The 22,920-nt window shown below is 25.4% G+C and overlaps 1 protein-coding gene across 3 annotated transcripts in view; it reads right to left on the reverse strand.

Moving 5' to 3' along the window:
- Window positions 1-22,920, reverse strand: part of LOC126894863 (protein trachealess) — a 109,830-nt gene that overhangs the window by 61,420 nt on the left and 25,490 nt on the right. For all 3 annotated transcript variants that reach the window (XM_050666164.1, XM_050666165.1, XM_050666167.1), the window contains one exon: window positions 14,182-14,226. In XM_050666164.1, coding sequence (XP_050522121.1) covers window positions 14,182-14,226 — 45 coding nt within the window. The remainder of the gene's footprint in view (window positions 1-14,181; window positions 14,227-22,920) is intronic.

Below are 22,920 nucleotides of genomic sequence, written 5' to 3' on the forward strand. Positions count from 1 at the left end.
AAATAACGTAAAAAACTACAAATAACTAAGAATACATAGAGTATGAAAATTGCACAAGAAACACGTAAACAAATTATTTGGGAAAGAAACATTTTGGATAATTTTCTTGTTGTCTATTATAAATACTTCAAAACAATAAATACGCAATTTAAAATATAAACAAGGCATTGAGAAAAGACAAAATATGAATAATATAGTAAAAGATAAAAAAAAAGAAGGCGATAAGAAAAAAACAATAATATTATAGCTCATTCAAGAAATTACGGACCATATCTCAAGAATCACTAATAAATTCAAAATAAGAACAGTCTTCAAACCAAACACAATCATAGAACACAACTTTGTTGCTCGTAAGATAAATTACCGGAAATGCAAACAGCAAATCTCTATTGTGTTAATAAGTAAGACATACATTGTACAAACAGGAAGAGTAATTGCAACAAAAACACTGAGCACAAAATTCAATTTGACAAGGTCGACATTTTGAAAAAGAAGCTCATTAATTAAATGTGCAAGGTAACAAACGAAATCGAAAAACGTCCAGAAAATTATAACAGAGAAGATGGATAGAAAATTAATATGAATTGTTACCTATTATACAACAAGAAAGAAGAAGACCATATAATAAAGAAAAAATAAATTATGTGAAAAATCTACGTTCGATATATCTGAATATTATTGGTATAGAAAAGAAAAAATTACATTCCAGAATATTTAAAATTTCTCAGTGTTCTCAGAATATGCTTTGGTAGCGAGTATTATATTCTTACAATATACTAAAAGTATATTTCTAAAATATTATATAAAAAAATTGTTTTCAATAATTTGTAGAATGTTTTATGAAAATAAATAAATGGTATATTTCTCCATAATTCTGTATAATTGTTGTGTATTAACATCCACAAGTGAAACAATTTAATATGTAAAATGAAATATAAAGTCATTTTCTTTATTATAAACTAATTTAATATGTATGTTTTCATTTAAATTAAGTTGAATCCCTTATAAAATATAAGGGATGGATCTAAAAATTAGTAAAAGTTACCTACCAAAATTATTTATATAAATAAAAAATTGTTTACATGTTTATATGACAAGAAACAGCGTTTCTCAATATTATATAATCTTAATAAGTTTGTCTATGATTATTATCTATCATCAGTTATAATTATAATTTTATTTAATCTTTTTTTTTGCTTAATCAAGTAATTTTTTAAATAGTGATGCAGAGTAAAAAGTTTTTGGTGATTAAAAAAAAAAAAAGGTAATAATCCCCCTCTGAAATTATTTTCTGGTATTCAATTGATACTCCTTAACCCAAGTCTGATGATCTCATTAATTACCTTAACGAAATGGTAATATTAGAGGTAATGAATAGTTAATAATTCTGTGGTAAACTTTATTATTTAGTATCAAATTCATTAAACAATTTTTATTTTTTATTTAGGAAATAATGAATAGAATTCCAATACATAAATATTATATTAATAATACTTATGTAAAAAAAGGAAGTAAGTTATGAGTGGGAAGGGGGTAACTTGCTTCTCTTGAGTTATTTCAGTTGGTCAAGATTATAACAAGTTTATTCTTAATATTTGAAAATTTATATTGATTATAATGTTCTATATTTATTCTCATTAATATATTCACAATATTTATAAGAAAATATTTAAAAAGATATTTTTAAGCACATTGTAGAACTATTTTTAGTATGACATTCTGTATTTATTTTTTTTAAATTAATTCACATATTAAAAATAAAAAGTATTTTGTGGGAATATTTGGACAATATAATCATATCGGAGTTACTTTATTGTTAAATATCATGTCAGATTTTTACCACAATTTTGGAATTATCAACCAATTATTCCCACTAATAAACACTATTAACTGATTTGCATCGGAACGTTTATTATTATAGTGATTTTAATCACTGACAGATAACATCAATAGTTGTCTCAATTATTCTACGATCACATGTATTGGGTTTTTTTATCGAGTACTGGAGCATTATATGATAACAAAATCACAATGTAAAGCTAAATAACGCTTTTGATTTACAGGCTACGATATTGGAAGTTCATTCTAGTATAAGAGCCTCGCAATGTCTTAATTTATTCAGTAATAATAATATAAAATCTTACGAAGAGATTTTATTAACCACTAGGTGTTGTGGGAGTTACTTAATTAAACAAGACTGGCAATTATGTACAAGTTTAGTATTTTCGGCATTAACATAGTGGTTATATACGTATTTGTAGACGATCTCTTACACACGTTAAATGATCTTCCTATGCATATTACAAAAGATTAAAAGAAGATACCTAAAAATTATCTACCAAAATAATTAAAAATAAAATATAGAAGCATCTATTCTATGGGAAAAAATATTATTTTTACTTAGTTACAAGGACAATTAATTCATGTTGTAACATATATCATGGTAAATTTATATTAAATGCCTAAGTAACTAATATAAAACTATACTAATGTAATTTCGAATTTAAATTTTTAGGATTTATTTTAATATAAATTTATCTTTTATTCTCTAAAAAATTTTACTAAAAACGTTTAAAATTAAGTGGTTAATTTTAATTCCGATAAAGTAACAATGTTTCTTAATGTTAATTGACTATGTAGAAAAAATAAAAAATATAACCATGATATTATGTTTTTTTCATTATGAATGACTAGAATTCTTATACAGAATGAATCGCTTGGAATGCAATATTTATAAAAGTATAAAAGAGAAAATAGTATTTTTCTTTTCAGAAGTTATTATTTTCCTATATACTTAAATCAACACAAAAAAATATAGTCCTATTCTAGTGAAAACCTATACAGAATGATCGATTTATCATAAACCACTAAATTACTCATAAAATAAATACGATTTTGGAAAAATAATTTTTGATTTATATTAGTTACATATAATTCTTGATTTATAAGCTAATAATTACACTTTAGAATCATCTCTTAAAACTTATCAACTTTATTTTTCTAAATAGCAGTATACATATTATATTTATTATGATTCAATTAAGGAAATTATTGCTCGATAACAAATTTTGGACCACTATTTCAGAAGTTATTAACAATTTAAAGTAATGACTAGAGGTGAGTAGGTGATGCTATTTTTATTACTAGTCATTTAACGGCTGTACTCTTTGTCCCGTATAAGTATAAAAATGAGAATAACATCGAAAGTACTTGTTAAAAAGTTGTTATCGACCAGCCATTTTCTTAATTAAATCATTTTATATTTTATAAGGGATGATTCCCTTAATAAAAGAAATAAAATTCTTATTTCCAAAATCGTATTTATTTTGCGAGTGATTACCAATTTGCGATGAACCAAGTGGTTTATGATAAACCTGTATATTTAACTGACTTACAAATAATAAAACGACTGTTTGATAACAAGTTTTAAAAAAAGTATTCAGTTGTTATTAACTTTTAATTAAATATTATTATTACTGGTGGTAAAGCACGCAGGTTTATTAATTTTTTTCTAGTCATTTATAAACCGCATAACTTCATCTTTTACAATATAAATATACTAATATCTTCCAAAATACTGGTTAAAAAGTTATTACCGACTTATCATTTAACTAGAAAAATAATTTTTTAATTTGTAAGTTTGCAAAAATGTATGTTTCCATTAAAAAAACTGCAGTTGATTACAATGAGAAAGAAAGAGGAATTGAACTATGTTTTTTTCTGTTAATTTAAGTTTGTAGAATATTTATAACTCTTAAAAAGGAAAATTAAATTTTATCTTATACTTTTGAAGATATTACGTGGACATATTTAGCTGAATCTTCTGTAAAAATAAATGTATTTACTAAATTTACAACAACAAATTTTATAGATTTAAAAAAAAAAAAGAAATATGTATTAAATTTCTGAATTAAAATTACAAAAAAAATAAATAAATAGAGTAATAAAATAAAATAAATATTTGGTTAATTTTAACAAAACATTGTGTTAAATAAAATAAAAAAAGATCTTTAAACCATAAAATCTGTAAAAAGTCAAAATATTATCTAACTTAGAATCTTTTTATACATGAGATCGTAAAATGTTATATCCACATACTCTTTTTTCTTTTTTTTTTATCTATAAAACGGTTTTATTACATCATGATATCAGTAAAAAAGAACGATGCAGTTGTAATGATCTTAGTGATACCATTGCAATAATATTAACTGTTTAAATAAATCTGAGAGGGTTTTGATAAAGAAAGATAAAAGTTAGTATATCGTTGTGATAATAGCTTATACCTAAATTTGAAATGATATTTATATACTGTGAGTGATTATGTTATCATGAACATTTATAAACTAAAAAATAAATAATAGCAGTAAAGAGTATTGTTTTTAGTCTATTTAAGTTTTTCCAATATGTTTGTTTTATCATCTTTAGTTCTTAATAATGCCACATATGACCAAAAATCCAGGGATGCTAAAATTGTAACAAAGTGCCCACAAAGCTGTGTGGGTCCATCACTACAACCTCCAATCCACCACATTTATATAGTTGGCTGTATATTTATATAATTTATAATGGCTGCAAACCCAGCTAATTATTATAGTTGATCAATGGCTTCATATTTGAAATGTCCTACAACATTGGAATTTTTCAATATGACTTAATAATAATAACTTAATAATCCGATTTTGAACACCGGTATATATCGAAATAAAATCAAAACTGAAACTGATATTTTTTAATAATGGTATTTTTCAACAAATCCGATATTTTTATCGGTTTTGCTAAAATGAATTGTTTTATAAAGTATATGAATTTTTTGAAAAATAGATTAAACAATATTAATTTGTTTTTATATATACTTTAGGTATTTCCCATTTATTACTTATATAGTTTTAAAAATCTGACTTTTTAAGCTTATGTTACACAATAAAAGTGAAAAAAGAATTTTCCCCGCACAATATTGTGTTAACTTACACCAAAGTGTATTTTAATATTATTTTGATATAAAAAAATTACCATTTTTCTTGTTGTATTTTCTATTTTAATTTTTTTTTAAATTATTTATGCCTATATTTTAGGTTAAACTTTATTGAGATATATGAGGGAAAGTTAAGTAACTTTATTTAATCCTCCCATTTTATAAAAAATAAATAAAATTGATTTTAGTCATAATTATTTCCGGAATAATTTCAGTAGCTACCAATGTTTATCCATTAAGTATATTAAAAGTAATGAGGCTATCGTTTAAAAATATATATATATATAATGCTTTGATGCAAACAGATTTGTATCCAAGTGTTTTTTATTCTAGTGATTTTAATCACTGTCAGATATCATAAATACTTGACCCAACCATATTCCGACCCCGCTTTACTCATTTTTTTTTAACGGTGACTATTCTATATACTTTTCTTCATATGAAACCGATAATGTAAATTAATTTTTGATTATAATTTATAAGCCCTAAGAAATTTACTTTTTTTTTGTAAACTATTTATAAGATAATTGTTTACACTTGTTAATACTTATTGTATCTTACTATATAAATTTTATATAGATATATAAATAGATTAGTATTTTTTAGTTTTTGGAATTAACAGTCATTATTTTGAGGTTGTGAATTATGTACGAATTTTTTTATTTACAAGTGATTAAATAATTATCCCTATCTTTAAACCCAACCCAATCAACCCCAAACATACCTATCCTTTATAGGAATACTAACTATATTTTTTTAATGACAACATGCACATTTAACTATGTTACATACGATAAAAAAGTCTAAAAAAATGATTGGTTGATAATAACTTTTGAACCAGTATTTCGGAAACTATTAACACTATTAAATGTTGATTAGAGGTGAGGTGCGGATTATGTTATTTTTATCATGATGTCACTCGGTTCTTCCCTCCCAGGTATAAAAATATTCATATCTCCTGCACTACTAGTTAAAAAGTTATTATCGAACAGTAAATTTCTTAGTTGAAACATTCCCTATTACATGAAATATTTTATAAGACCTAAAAATATTTAATCGCCCAAAAATGAAAATTAAATACCACTTAAATAATCAAAAAAAAAAAAAATTTCTAAATTGTTATTATTTTAAAACAAATCAATGTTCAATAAATCTATAAATCTAAATTTATCAATAATAAATCAACCACCTTGTAAAGATAAAACGTATTCAGAACGTATTACTCGATATTTACTATATTAATTCAATATTGAATGAGTATTTAAAACACATGCCTTTGAATACTTAACTCGGAATACTACCAAAGACTAATGATAAAAAATCAATAAAATCGACTTGTAATTATTGCTTACTAAATATTACATAACAACGACTGGGACATGTTGGACTTACGTGATGTAGTATGTCGTCTGTTTACGGTAGTAATGGGTCACGTTTGAGTTTTATAGTTTTAGCGTGTGAGGAGATCGTTGCATGTGCACATCTTTATGTGACGTTGCACTTCTACTTGTGCTCCTGTTGTTATTGCACAGTACATTCGTTGATCAGCATGCCAAATGTCCCTGACCTAACATCTCGTAGTAATGTTTACATCACAGTCACAACATTCTAAAAGAGAAGTAGGGAAAAATAGAACTGGTACACCTGCGACGACGGATACAATTAAAATTCAACTCGGTCTCTGAAGAAACGTGCTCTCTCAGCGGATCACGTTATGTTCAGTTCAACTTATTGAATAGCACGCGTTCACTCCGGCAGACACCAATCAATTTACTTTTGTCTATCATTACCTATGATCGAACCAATACCTTAAGTAAGGTCAAGACATTTGACTTTTTCAAAGTATACAAACATGTTTTTAAAGTATAACAATATTCCAGTAAGCTACAAACGGTTAATCCGTATGGGCGTCATATCATTTTTTGTTTTTGTATGCTCAAATATTATAGTTGTCATTTTGTACGGTGGGACGGGTTGGGAAGATTTCTTATATTTTATTTGGAGAAATTTACGCCAGATAGGCTGTACCTTAGGTGCCTAATTGGTAGTACCGAATTTTAGGTACACAAATGTATAATCTGTAACCCATCGATAAAGCTCATGTAATTTCAACTGAATTTGTGTACCTTAAATGTTAAAATTGCGTGTCTTAAGTTTTCACGAAGAATAAAAGAATACACTATTTTTCTACAGCTAACAATGGAAATTTTTATAGTTAATTAGCTTAAAAATAACTTTTGCTCCAAAAACGTTTACAGTACGTGTTTATAATGTAAGAATTGATTTAAAAAACATCTCAAAAGTTTGAGATACGTGGTTTTGTCTTGAAAAAAAAGACGTATGTAAAAAACGAATCTTAAGGTCTTCAAAATAAAATAATACGTTTATATTTTGACACCTTTTTTTTATATGACAGTCTTTAGGGTTCGGCTAAAGGAATGCTGAATATTTGACGGTGTAAAATACACAAACATATGACACGGATGTTGGAAAGTGTAAAATACGAATTGCCGCTGTCGTCGGTAAAACATATTTCAAACAGGTTTTTGTGCTTTATACAAAACGTCAGTAATTATGTTTGTTGGATTAGCATTTTCTTCATTTTTTTCTTATACTATTCTTGACCTGATGTTGTACCATTGACATATAATGCAAGCAGTAACAGACTCATACACAAGATACATTACCAAACAATGACCATCATAATTACACACATGCAAACCGTTGTTCTTCAAAAAGTGTTAAGAGTAACTTATTGTTAAGAGTGTAAAATAAACCGAAAATATGTACACACCTGTAAGACATTCTTTTTGTCATATACGACTGTACGCTTCGTAAATAAACCAAAAATTTACTTAAAAAATATCTCTATGAAATATATGAAATCAATATTTCATAACAGTATTTTTATATAATAATGTAATAATTAAGTCCTTATAAAATTCTTCCAGTAAAAAGCGAAAAATATGATATTTTCTTGGCTAATTATGTAGACTCGTATAAAATGTGGAGGTTGTACGATATATTAGAAGAATCAAATAAGGTTGAATAAAATAACTTAATAAAATAGAAAAAACTAATCCTATGGAAGTTCGTGATTTTTTTTAATGTGCATAGTTCATCTAATTAAAAAAAATTAAGTTAAGTTATAAATTTTAAGCTACTTAGTTATTAAGAAAAAAAAAAAGGTTTAATGTAAGTTATGTTTAGGTTGTGTTGGGTTCTCTGTAATAGTTAATATAGAATAACATTTTTTTTTTGCTCATCATTTTTTTACGAAAGCGATTTTTCCTGACTTTTGAACAATCTCATTAATCCGACAATGATAAATAGCAGGAATTAACCGGAATTGCAGAACAAGTATTATTAGACACTTGTTATAATAACATTACGAAAAGATATTAATTTTCATTAGAAAACGGCAACATAATTTAACAATTAATATGTAATTATTATATACAATGCCATTATCTCTCATAGGCTTTGGTAGAGTGTTCAAATATTTTCTGGAAGCTCATTAAGATTATTATCGTAGATCTGGAGGTATTTTCGATACATTGATAAGTACCGGTATTAGAAAATATCAAAATTAAAAAATAATCGAATTTTCATATTGTAACATGTTCGAACATCTTCTCAAAAGTCTACAATTTAGTTATATGTAAGAAATGATAATTAAGGGACGTTTTAGCTCACAATGGGCTTCAAAAACGATTAAAAAAAAAAAAGAAAAAATTATACAACTTACAAAATATATAAGTCAAAATAATGATTTGTAGATTTTATCTATCGGGAATTAGCTAAATTTTTTTTTTTTTTTAACATTTAAATATATTGTATGATTACCTTATAATTGAGTTTAACTTAATTCAACATTCAAACCTTATACAATTTTCCTGTGTTAATGTATTCAATATTAAAACTTTATTCAATTTTATTGTTAAAAAATCTAAATTAGTTTAATTTATACGTTTAAGATTAAATGGTTCCTAATCATAATTTATTGTCATAATCAGTTTGATTAAATGGGAAGTGATTACTTTTTTCTTACGTAGAATATTATATATAAATATCACATTTGAAAAAAAAAATTTTAAAAATAATGCGACGTCAAAAAGGTATTTGTTTTAACATGAAGTATGTTTTTTTTTATGTCTGCTCATGAAATTCTCAGCTTTCATTGGACTGATTTTGTTAGATTATACGTTAAAATAATCTGTTTTAATCTATTTGAATACGTAAACAATTTTAAAAACTTCCTTAACTTTAGGCTTAAAAATAATCTCAAATTACGCTAACATGAAAAAAAACATTTTCAATAATATTTTTCTTCATTTCAAAGCTACAATCATTTTATAAAAACATTGGCCCTAATGAAACTTTAACAAAATAAACTTAAGCATGTTTAGTATGAAAATTCAATGGAAAATCCTTATATAGTAAGAGTTTGAAAAGATCATTCCGCATGAAAAACAATATTTTTTAACTCAATTTTTTAAAATGAATTAATGTTCTTAATGTGCAACACAATATTAAACATAAACATACAGTTGTACTATTATGAGAAAATGGTATTCATATTAACAATTTTTACAATTTAACATTTACAAAATTTAATATATACAAATTATTATGAAATTTAAAAAAAACCGCGTCGAAGCATCTGTTGTGATATTATTAATTAATAACTTGACCCAAATATGCGGCATACTATGTACCGACCACTGTACTGAGTGTTTTTTTAATAATTATTGTCTAATATCCATTTCTTCATTTTACAAGTGTTATGATACTAATAATAGTTATTAACTTTTCATTATTGTTTATGAGTACTAACAATTTAATTTTTCTTAGTAATGAAACAATTGATTTACATGTATTATTACTTATTACATTTTATTGTGCAAGTTTGGTTTTTTAAAAATAATTTTTTTACGTTACAAATAGTATTATGATTAACAATGTCTTATAATAATGAACATAAAATTTTTATGGTTTTTTTTTCATTTTTTGATTAGATCTGGACAAAATTTTTCGTTTTAAATATTTTTCTGCTCCGTTTTTATAATTTATATGCGTGTAATAAACTAGAGATTATTAAAAACTGTATTGATTTTTAATGAAGCAGCAATGATTGTATTGGATTAAAACACTGAAAATTATTATAGCTTGAGGCGACGTTAATCATCCGACGTTGGACCGACAAATTAGCTTTGAACACCACTATATTATATTTTATCAATTAATAGGTTCTATATAGTATGTATAATTTTTTCTTTTTTAATTTTAACCTCATGAAGCCAAATACGTTTTGTGATGTACAACTGAGGCGATGGCCGTTTGAATAGCGTTTGAAACCGGTTTTACTGGAAAAATATACACAATGATTTCTGTATATAGAGAGAAAAAAGTCAAATCGAATAGTAATGACTAGTAAGACAAAGAATAAATGCTATATCAGATATACTAAAATTCAATGAATGAAAGACAATAAAATATATAGTCAAGGTTTGGAACATTCATCTAAAAAAGAATGCATTCTTATTCACATTCATTAAAAATTTCTTATAAAATATTTATTGAGCATGACAGTATATAGTTAATGGTAAAAACGCCACTCCCCATTAAATTTTAACTTCTATTTTTAGATGTCTAAAATGGTCCCCATTTCAACATATTAAAATTATAAGCAAAAAGATATTTATATGAAAAGGTATATATATCCTATAATATGTGTAGTTTAATTTCAGTAACTTATATATTGTAAGTTGTTAATGAAAGCTTTATATGTAAACACTTGTACAAAATATACAAATTAGATAATATAACAAAATGAATAATAACTATTATTATTATAGACTAATCATAAACATTTGTTATGCAATTTAAATAAATGAGTAAATGATTTTGATTTACAATAATTAATTATTGTAATATAGGAAGATATTACATTTAGACTATTAATTTTTTACTCTAAGTTAGACTAATTACAATGATTATATCTTATTCATATGATATGAATAAGATATAAAAATTTAAAAATTAAATAGACTTCCTAATATAAATAACACAATTAAAATATAGAAAAGTTTCCCTTACATCATTTTAACTATGTTTTATCTATATTAGATAAATCACAGTCATTAAAATAATACATAAAAACTTAATGAATCAATCATTCTCATATTTCAAATCTGAAACAGTTTCATGTTTTAGTATGTTACCATTTAAAAAAATCTAGATATAACCCTTGTAAGGACATAAAAAAAGTCAAACATACTAAATATTGATAGTCGTTAGTAAAATTTTACTTGCGCATGTATTCAATTTTTTTTGATCATTTATTATATTTTATTGAAATATTATATTTAAAAATATTTTGGAAGTTGAAAGTTACCCCTTATATTTTTAGTCGTAATGATCAAAAGTTAAATGGGAACCTATTATTAATTTTTACTATTAAATGGACAATGATCTGAATAAAATGTTGTCTGGTTAATGACCAGTTTTTTATTATTACTTTTTAAGGTATTAGCATTTGAAGATTTAGAAATAGTGTAGAACGGGTAAATATTTAGTGTCACTTTAATTTTACTAAAAACGCACAGTTAAGAATTTTTCTTAATTTGTGTCTTAATATTTCGCCTTAATTAAAAATTATAACTACAAATTAATAGGAATAATACAATACTGGTTTTTGACTAATCAAAATTTTATTTAGACCATTCACTATTTAATAGTAAAATAATATTAATAGGTTTCCATTTAACTTTTAAAAGTTACCCCTAAAATTTTTTCTCGGCAATAATATATATATATATTTTTAATTATTAATAAATCATACATTATACCGTGAATTTCATTTATCCTTCAAAGCATTATCCTACAAAGTTGTAAGTGAGGAAGAAAATGATTTTGTTGATGATCAATAGATTCATGATGTGATCCCCGTGCGTGAAATTTTCACTAGTAGAATAGAGACATCTTAACTTGGCAACTATTTAATTTAAATATAAAATAAGAAATTTTATAAGAAACATAACAAATATTTGATTTTTTCTATTAATCTGCTTTATATAGAGAAATAAATCAGCCGTGAAGCGAACCTAATCTTTATGGCGGCACTTCTTTTAAACAAAGTCTATTTTGTTAATGTCAATTTTCATAACACCAAGTTTTGAAGTTCGTTTACATTAGAATATTATGAAACGTTCTTGATTTTTATCGTTTTTGTTATTTCCGTCCAGATAATTGTATGAGAAACTAATAAGAATATTGTTCATAAAGTCATATAGAATCAGAAATAGCTTAGATATTTTCATATAGACTATAAATTATTTATTATAAAACTATAAAATAAGACTATAAAATTATTTATTTAAAACTAAATACTAAAACCAAATTGTCTTTATAAAAGAAGAGATTTAACCATGATATATTTACATTAATTATAATAATGAAGATAAAAAAAAAATGTCTTACTCTACTCAAAATAATATACTTAACTTTCTTTTTGTCTATTTATAAATAAACATTTGAAGGCCTGACAAGTAAAAAGTTCCAAGTTCAATAACTTAATTTTACAGAAGAAGAAAATAAGAATTTTTGGACTTATGACAAACGTATTTTTGTTTTCAAGATAATTCTTATTCTATACATCAATTTCATTTATTTTTCTTCAGATTATTAGGACTTAAAGTCACTATGTTTTCCACGAAAAATTTATGTATTGGATTTATTACCATTTCCGTGTAATTGTCTCAATTATGTAAAACATTACGTCCATTTTTTTTCTTACCACTATGATATTTTAACTATAATTGTTGAAACCAAACATATTAGATACTATGTTTAAAATAAAATACACATACTATGCAGACGAAATTGCAAAATCATAATAATAATAGATTAAAATGAAAATTATAAATTCAATATAAGGAATAATTTAATTTTTCATTACAAAATTTAAAAAAAAAATGAGGAAATCTGCTTGGGGGGTACTAATGTCATCCCAAGAAGTGCTAAATAGCCAAAGCTTTCTTTTATTTATTCCTATATATATATAATATTTATTGTGTATTGTATAAAAATTACATGCAATGAACAATTAAAATAAAAATTCTATTATAAACTTATATTTAATAAATATATTATTTTATAATTATATAACCATCTTATAAATAAGATGATTTTATAATTGTGTTAACAGTTCTCATTGTTTGAAGTTAAAGATCAAGGATAATTACAATATTATGTTTGAGTTACAACATTTCTAAATATTCATCTCTAATGGTAATTTGGGGAAAAGGACACATTAATATATTTACCATACAAAGTTGGTTAGTAAGGGAGGTGGAAATAAGATAATACGTAAATGTACAAGGTAGTATAGACCTTTATTTGTTTAGACTATATACCTATTATGTTCTTTTTTCTCGTAACTAAATAATTCTCAAAAATCATTTTTGAACTATTACTGGTATTTTTATATTAAAATTTTTATTCCAAAAAGCACATAAAAATAGCCATTTTGAAATAAAAAAATGTGTTTTTTTATTTATGGTAAAAAATGATTTCAACGAAGTTTTAAAAAGCAATAATTATTAAAAAAAATAGTTTACTTATAACTTTTGATCAAAAGTTATTTTTTAATTTTCATTTGCGTTGAAGCATAACATGATCATTTTAAATACTCATATTACCTTTGTATACTTTTCTGTAAACTTTTATTATAAGGAAATTAGTTTTTTTTTTTTTAATTTATTATCTTTGTTTTTTTACCAGTACGACTGCTAATCTTAATTAGCATATATATTCAATTGAATCATTGATCGGTTTAATAAATCAAATAAATAAATATATAAAGAAATTATGTATAAGTGATTACTCGACTAAATACGTGAAATTTTCAACATTTTATTTATTCAATAGTTATAATGAAAATTTCCCTTATTTTTAGAAAAATTTCCCAATATTTCCATTTTCAAAACAGATAGTTATATTTTTGTCTTGTATTATTTTTTCTTTAACTTTAAAAATGATATGAATTTTTATAAAATGTATGAAATTTATATCTTTTATATTTTTATTGTTTGGATAGATAATTTTTCATATCCAACTAATTTACTAAATAAACAAAAGAGCTTATTGAAAAAATAGTAACATCACATAAATATCAATTTTAATATAAAGTTAAATTATAGCTGTACCTGGAATTTACTGATGGAGTAATTTCTTCTTCAAGAAAAGGTTTTCTGAAAAAAATAAATAAAATTTTTTAGCAGTGAATTATTTTTAAAATTAGTTATTATTGACACTTAAGCAGGCACTAAAATTAGATTTTTTCCTAGGTTTGAATTCTAGTTAAGGTTTTATAAAAATTATATTAAGAGACCAGTTTGGTTTGGTTTTTATTATGCTTAATTTATATCTTTTTGTTGTAATTGATAAAAATTAATTAAATAATAGACTCGTTGTAGTCTCAGGATTTTGTTTTAGATGGAGAAATATAAATATAAATGATTTAATATAATATCCAAAATACATGTCCACAATATACCAATTATCGTCATTGGAGTTTCTACCTCATATACTATTTTCATGAAAACGCCCATGTTAAAGACTTTTTTACGTCAAGATTTATTAAACGTAAGATGAGAAAAGGGCTATGCCCTCCAAACCATTTATTACTACTTAGAAATATTTTTAGGGAGGGGAGAAAATAAAAACACCAATAATGTTATACAACTTACCCTACTTTTATGAGTATAAAAATCGCCACTAAAACAAAAAAATAACAGAATAAAAAAAATATGTGGGGTACAGAGAGGGATACGGCGCAGACTCTTAGTCAGTGTCGTCTTTTACGGCTCCCCTGTCTGGACGGATACTCTTAAGTATTTGCTTAAGACAGAGAAGTTCTGCGTAGGGTGCAGAGGCCAGTCACAATCCAGACCGTTTCGTCTTACCCAACGGTATCCGGAGTACGGCAGACGTTCTGCCGTGAATGCCACCCGCTGGCCTATTGCCTGAGAAACAAACCGCCGGACATGAGATTCACTGGGAACACAGTCAGTTGTTTGATCTCGAGACCGGGCTGACTCTTAGCCAGATGACCGTGTTCCAGTGGTAGGAGCGTTTCCAAGAAGAGGAGTCTAGAAGAGCCTCATAAGACCCAACCGGCTGCACGGATGAGGCGATCGGACAAACAGTCAGATGATGCATCGTCTCATACAAGTGATGTTTGGCTGTTTTAACGAGTATATATGATATTTGTAAAGCAGTCGCGCCAACATGTAACTACTATACGGATCGCCCAGGAGAGGCAAACAACGCTTTGCATATTCTCTTCCGGTGTGAGGCGTGGGGGTCGGGATGCTTTGGAATCCCGTATAAAGTTCACATTCAGTGTCGAGTCCATAGTGGTATGGTAGGAAGACGAAGGCGTGGTCACTCATCAAGGCGTTCAATGAATCGGTTATGTGCTGTGAAGAATCGGTCGAACGCCTGCGATAGAGGCAGTTATGCCGCCCGGCTTAGCATAATCTGAGTTGCTGTTTTAGGTCAGCGCCTTAGTGTAGAGTATTTGAATTTATATGTTTGTAAGTTATTAATACCAATTCAAGTACCTACAAAAAAATTACTAAAAAATCGCGGAGATTTTTATGGAAATGTTGGGGGTTAAATATTTCTAATGTTTTTTAGTTTTAAATTAATAATATGTTTAATATAGTTTTAATTTAGAATAATGTTAGCCACAAGTGATTAGTTTTTATTATATAATATAATACGTGGGTGTAGTCTGTGAAATGGACCCTTCTGGGATATGGATAAAAGGGGAGGCCATGCCAAGTTGTGTACATAACAACAATATGTTTTTTAGAGACATCGTGGGCTACCCTGAAGTAATACTTAACGACAGTTTCATGGCACCCTACAGTCGGAAAGAAAAAAAATTTAACCCAAGATTTTCCACTACGATGAACAGTTTTGGGAATTTATCAGGAAATAAAAGTATGAAGTAAGATTTGTCCTACTGATGACTTAAGTTTTCATTACACAATACCTCACGAAAAAGCACCTATTTAAAAAACATTTAACATCTTCAATTTGTTTGAATTTGGGTTCTTTTAGTTCATAGATTAATTAAGTTGGACCAATGAGACAAGAGAATTTTTATAGATAGACACTATAGTAAAATAATAAAATTATTTGGTCCGTTTAGAAATGATAAATTGATTTTCAATTTTACTAATATATTCAATTTTACTATACTGTTGTACAAATGGTACCCGGCATTGTAAACAACAGTGTTGAGTGATATCTTACAATAATTAATATTACCATCATAAATCGCTTCATTACAAATATGTAAAAAAAAAAATTAAAAATCTAAGGATTGGTCTCCCAACCTCCCCTGTTATTATAAATATAAAATAAGTACTAATTTGTGTAATATACTCTTTAGAAAAGTTTTGTAGAATAATATAAATAGCTTTTCTGAATTTGGCATTTTTAAAACAAAAATCGTACATTTTCTAAATCTTTATCATTCATTTACAAAAAGAAGATAATGCCTGGGAAAAACTTCTTTCTGCAAGAAATATATTAGGTTAGCTATATTTAAAGATGACATAATTTCAAGAACATCATTAAACATTATAAACTAATGAAAAAATTATTGACAGTCACAAAAATTAATAAATAAAAACACATAATGGTAAAATTAATACCTGGCGAAATACATTTATTGTTACAGAAATAATAAAGAAATCTTAAAAATTAATTTTTGTCACATACAGCCTTGGATATAAGTCACAGAATTCTATACGTCAGAAATAAAAGATCCTTGATTGAATAATTTTAGATTTATATATTAATTAGATACTATCATGTAATTTGAAAGCTTGAAAAAATTGTTAATTTAGACTTAGTTAATTTTTAAATTATTTTAGTCCATGATTGTAGTTGCAAATTCATTTTTTTTATTTTTATGAGTGTTCATAACACGAGTTTCAACATAATTAACAAACAACAGTTTTTTTCATCGTCTCAGCATGAGTTTAAGTCTATATACTTTACGGTTACTTTCTAAAAACACCACGTAGATGAAGAGCATATTACTAATGGACAACAATTAACCAAACGACGGTGGCGGTTTCGGAATGTAATCGGCAGCGGCAAGTTAAACCATACAATCGTTTTTAACCAAACATTATACTTTTGTAAACATCCATTATTGACGTGATACTCATTTTTTAGATTTTGGTAATTTTTAAGAGCTACACCCGTTAATAATAATCCTCATGTTACTTTAAAATGACTGCTTGAAAAATTATTTAATTTATTACTCTTGTCATACTACCCATGATAATTTATTAGTGGGTAGACATTTCATCAAAAAATCGAGTACATGTAAATATTGAAATTTATACTTAAGTTAGGCTCATCTAGTGAGTAACTATTTCTAACTCGATTAAATAAGTTCATTAAATATATATATATATATAGATATATCGATTAAGATTTAGATAAGACACTCATTTTTTTAAACTATTAAATGTTGTTAATTTTTGTAAAGAAAATATTTTTATATTATAAAAAAAAACTTAACAATAATATGTAGATAAATATTGTTTTTCTTCTCTTCAGGATTAAACTTAAACTTTAATTTTCTTATATGAGAATTAATATTTTTGGTTTGATTTTATTATAGAAAAATTAACATTTTCAGATAGTTTAGTTCTCATAATATTTGTCTGATACAGCGTTTGGTTTTTAAATTATTTAAAGATTTATATTTTAAATATAAATTCATCATTAATTTATTTATTTTTCATAATAACAAAAGCAACAATATGTTTGAATGGGTCATAAATTATTATCAGTATTTATCTTGATATCATAAATGACAGACGGGAAAACAAAAATTGTCAATAAATACTTGTTTATGTGACATGAAGAAATGACGACTACTGTATTGTAAATAGGTAAATTAATTAATAGAAAAAAACTGTTTTTTATAAAAACAAAAATGTTTCTAATTTTTTTGTCTATCATATTATGAAACTAAAAATAAGGGTCCTCATTAAATAAAATTAAAGTTTTGGTTTTTAACTCTGATGGGATAAAAAAAAGTTATTATAAAAATTACTATAAATTTTTTTAAACAATTTTTTCTTTTACGAAAATTGTAAATTTATTTTGTATTTGGAACTTATTATAAAAGGAATTAAGCTAATGTACACCATTAGTTTAAAATCTGACAGTAATTTACATTCATAAAACACTTTCATGCGAATGTACATAATAAAATTGACTAATCTTACTAAGCTGTTCATATTTCAGATCGAATTATATATAATATATTATTGTATGTGCTTCCAAATACAAGTAAATAGATTTTATTAAAAAAAAATAAATTACAAAAAATTGTACAATTTATTATAAAGTTTGGCAGGATTTTTCTCTACCATGACAATTGTTTTGCATAACATTTATATTACATCACCTTTAAGTTGATATAAATTTAAAGGACACAGGATTTCCGGAATATTTTAAAAACTAAAAAGAATTTCTTTCTTTTTTTTTATTACAGCGCACGTCGTCACGATTGAACAAACATTGAATTTAAGCTAACAATTTAATTTAAAAAATAAATATAGAAATTTAAATTGAAAACTTTTTGTAATATTTTCACTAATAAAAAAATGTCGAGTAAATTTTTTTTTTAACTACGAAGTTAGAATATTTAACTAGATAAAATCGGGCTTTTTTGACATATTCTTTCTCAGTTTCGATAGAAACTGAGCATACGTATAAACAAATTAGAGACATTATTTAGAAGGGGAGCAGAGTGTGTATTTGCACCAAATTTTTAAATAACGCCTTATTTGGCCTGCTCATATACAAACAATGCACTGATATACTTATATAATAGAAATTAAATTTGATATCGAGTTAATACTATTTTTAAAATTTTAACGTAAATATTTCCAAAATTTTTCAAATATTTTGACAACTATCTATCTGTAATCTATACCACAAATACAATATATATGATCAATTGTTCAAATTATAATAGCGGAGCACGGAATAATAGTCCAATAATATTATTGATTACACAGTTCACGTTACATTGTTATAATAAGAAAGCAATACAATTGTTAATCTCATCAAAAAGGAAAATATCTCTAACCAGGTTTTGTAAACTATTTCCAAGTCGAAAATATGTGAGACTACATTTAGATTACTCGTTAAACAAATTTAATTAACATCAACGCCTTACTTTTTTTAATAAACACCAATGTTAACGAGTTCATTTGACAAAAAAATGATTTTGTGTATGAACGAATTCTTTTTTCTCACACTTGATATACTCGTAAACAATCCGAACACTGAAAATTTTTAATATTTGTAAAGAGAAATTTTATTTGGTCAAAATATTATAGTAATTTGTGGTTAATTAATTTTTTCCCCTTTTTTAGGGTTTAAAAATCTTAAAATTCAATTTTATTAAACAAAAACATGTATTTTTATGATTAAAAAAAAAATTAGAAAAATGTTCATTGTATTAAAAGTTATAGGACTTGGATCTTTTTCACTCTGCATATATTTCAAAAGCACATAATTTTTATACTAAATAGTATAACGATATTATGGTTGACCTTTAAATTAGCAATAATATTTATTGATATGTGGTGACCATTAAACAAATACAAAATGAATAAAAAATACAAATAATTATATAACAATAAATACATTTTTTCAACATTTTTGAAGGGCAAATTTGACCATTTGACTATGATGCTTTCCCACAATGTGACAAGGATTGTGACCTGGTTTATGATGTTAAGCGGCCTGCTAAATTTTGGCACCAACAAAAAAAACTGAAATGACGGCACTACGATAATTATAAAAATTTAGGTACAAATTAATGCACATCAAGGTAAATTTAATATCATGTTATTGCTCTTAATTAACAAGAATATGTTTGTAGAAAATTTGTTAACAATATTTAAGTACAATTTATTTTAGAATGAATAAGCTGGTAAATTATTTGAAAATACTAACCGCTGTTATATTATAAATGATTTAGATTACATAAGTATCAAAACAAGAAAGACGATACGCGTAAATATGATTCATTTTGTGTACTATGTCACGTCTGTTAACATCTGCTATGTTTCTACAAGTACATGTAAACGGGAACACTCTCACCCGCTGCTGTTTAAACTAAACTTTGTCCAAATATTGTGCAATATTGTTTGGAACTTTATAGATACGCCAGTCCTGTGTTAAATTTTTACCCTTTTTATCAAGTAATGTAGAAAAGAATTATTTTAATTTAAGACTTATGCTAAGAATTATGTATTGATACAGTAAAAGATGCTTTAAAAAGGACTTCTAATATACCTATAATTTAAAAAAATTGTATTTCTTTTGTAATTCAAAGCAGTTTAATCGATAAAACATTATATATCTTGAATTCATATTGAAATGTTATGCAGTTGTACTCAAATAAATGGGGTTTTCTATCTTTTATAATTCAAAAACCAAGTTATTAGCGTTTTTTTCGATAAACAAATTAAATAAATAATGATTATTATTCTTAATATAACTTATAATTATTGGACTCACTATTCTTAAAAAGGGAGAGGTGTATATAAACTACTTTTAAATACTAATTAAAGTAAATGATAAGAGAGAGTTCATAAATTTAAAAAAAAAACAAATTTAGACATCATCTAATAACATAGAGATATTTTAAATTTTATTTAGAAAAGTATTAATAATATTATTGTAGTTTTTAAAGATAGCTACTTGATTTCTTTTAAAACAATAATTACATTAAGAAAATCATTTTTAATATTTTTTAGTGTCATATATATCTCGATTTATCAATTATCGATTAATTAAATAATTATAATATTAATTCATTCATTATACCTTAAAAGGATGTCAACTTTATTTATGAAATGGTAACATATATTTTTAAATAGTTTATAAAATGGCAAATGGTCGACATTTACCATTAAAACACTAATACACTGGGCTATGTAGGTTTTCCCATCCTCTTTGGCACAATAGCTAGTTATAGTGGACCTTAAACACGAATAAAAATAAAATAAATAAAAATATAAGGAGAGTGGTTTCTTTGTTATTTAGGCGGATAATTGCTATTGTAAGAAAAATTTAACAACAGTGTATTAAAACATGTGTAGTTTATTGTCTTATACCATAAAAGGCTTCTATCGTTGACATTCTTATATCCTCTCTGTCATTCTTAGCTATTGGCTACATTGACAATATGAATATAGTACTTGTTGACGGATTGTCGATGTTCTTCAATTTATTTTTTATTTGTTATACTTCTTTTACACTCATTCATTCTTTTTTCAATCAGCTTAATGGTACATTCATAATACGAATGTACACATCTTCAGGAAGACGAGGGAATACTATCGCCCCAGGCAGCAGCATATTTACGTAACTATATTTCATTATCTATTTTCATTCGTCAATCAAAAAATGTAAACATTATAAGATTTTCGATAGCAGCTACACTACGATTTTTATTTTTCATGATAACATTATCAAATGATGACCGTGTAAAATCTATAGATAATAGTTATTATCTATCTTAAAAAATCGTATAAAACGTTTTCAACATTAAGCCGTAATGGTTGGGTTGCCAATTTTATTATATTGGTTAAAAAGTAAATGTGAATAATAAAATAAATCGCTTAGAATGTTTCATATAAATGCAAAATTATTATATACTTTCATAAAAATTATCAACTAATATAATTTTTTTATAAAACAAATCTTAATAATGTCTTAATTCATTTGAATTTATATTATACATTTCGTTTGTTATGTAATAATCATTTAATCATATAAATATAAATGTATATAAGGTGGTTAAAGAATCTTTTTAATAAAATCCTTGTAGAATGGAAAATGCCAAAAGAATGGAGGAATAGTATTGTGGTAATTATAGAGACATAAAGCTTATGAGTCATAGTACGAAAATATGAGAAAAGGTAATAGACAAAAGAATAAAAGGAGAAACATTAGTAACAAAGAATCAGTTTAGTTTTTTGTCTGAAAAGTCAACGATGGAGCCAGTTTTTTATTTGAGGAAACTAAAAGAAAAGTATTGGGTAAAAGAAGAAAAAACTGTGTACGTTATTTATAGATTTGGAGAAAACGTATGATAGAGTACTGAAAGAGGTTTTAAAGTGAGCATTAATGAGTAAAGGAGTCTCAAAAAGGTAGTAGTAGTAAGGCGTAGTAACAGAAGATTTTAGGGTACGAATAAGAGTAAGAGAATTCCAATAAGGCTGAAAAGTAAGTCTATAAGGATGTAATGAGACCAGCTATGATGTATGGTTCAAATAGTTGGGCCGTTGACAAGAAAATAGAGCAGAGATGATAATGCTTAGATGGATGAGTGAAATGATTAGAAAAGGATAAGGAACGAACATATAAGAGGGAGTATAGGTGAAGTGTCAACTGTGGATAAGATGAGAGAAAATAGGCCTAGATGGTTTCGTTATGTTATGAGAAGAGAGGAATCGGAAATTGTAAGTACAATTATGGAAATTAATTTTGAAGTAAGATGAAGTAGAGGAAGACCAAAAAATAGATGGAGGGATGTTAATATGATATGCTGATGATAGTGTGAGAGATTATGTCTAGTGTAGGTTTAATATAAAGCAGGCTGATCCAAGTAATTGGGATAAAGGCGAAGAAAAAAAGAATGAATATAAATATATCTAACAGATAACTTAAATTTTGTTGTGGTCTATGCTTGTACTGCTGCTTGTTGTTTTATTGTTTTAAAGTTTATAATTTGGTTAAATTAGTTATTTCAATTTGATAATATTATTGATTTTATAAATAAAAGTCTGAATAAATATAACGGCCGAAAATTTAACTGGATG

This window comes from Daktulosphaira vitifoliae, unplaced genomic scaffold, assembly GCF_025091365.1.
Source record: "Daktulosphaira vitifoliae isolate Bord-2020 unplaced genomic scaffold, ASM2509136v1 Scaffold_1, whole genome shotgun sequence".
In the NCBI taxonomy this organism is placed as follows: domain Eukaryota; kingdom Metazoa; phylum Arthropoda; class Insecta; order Hemiptera; family Phylloxeridae; genus Daktulosphaira; species Daktulosphaira vitifoliae.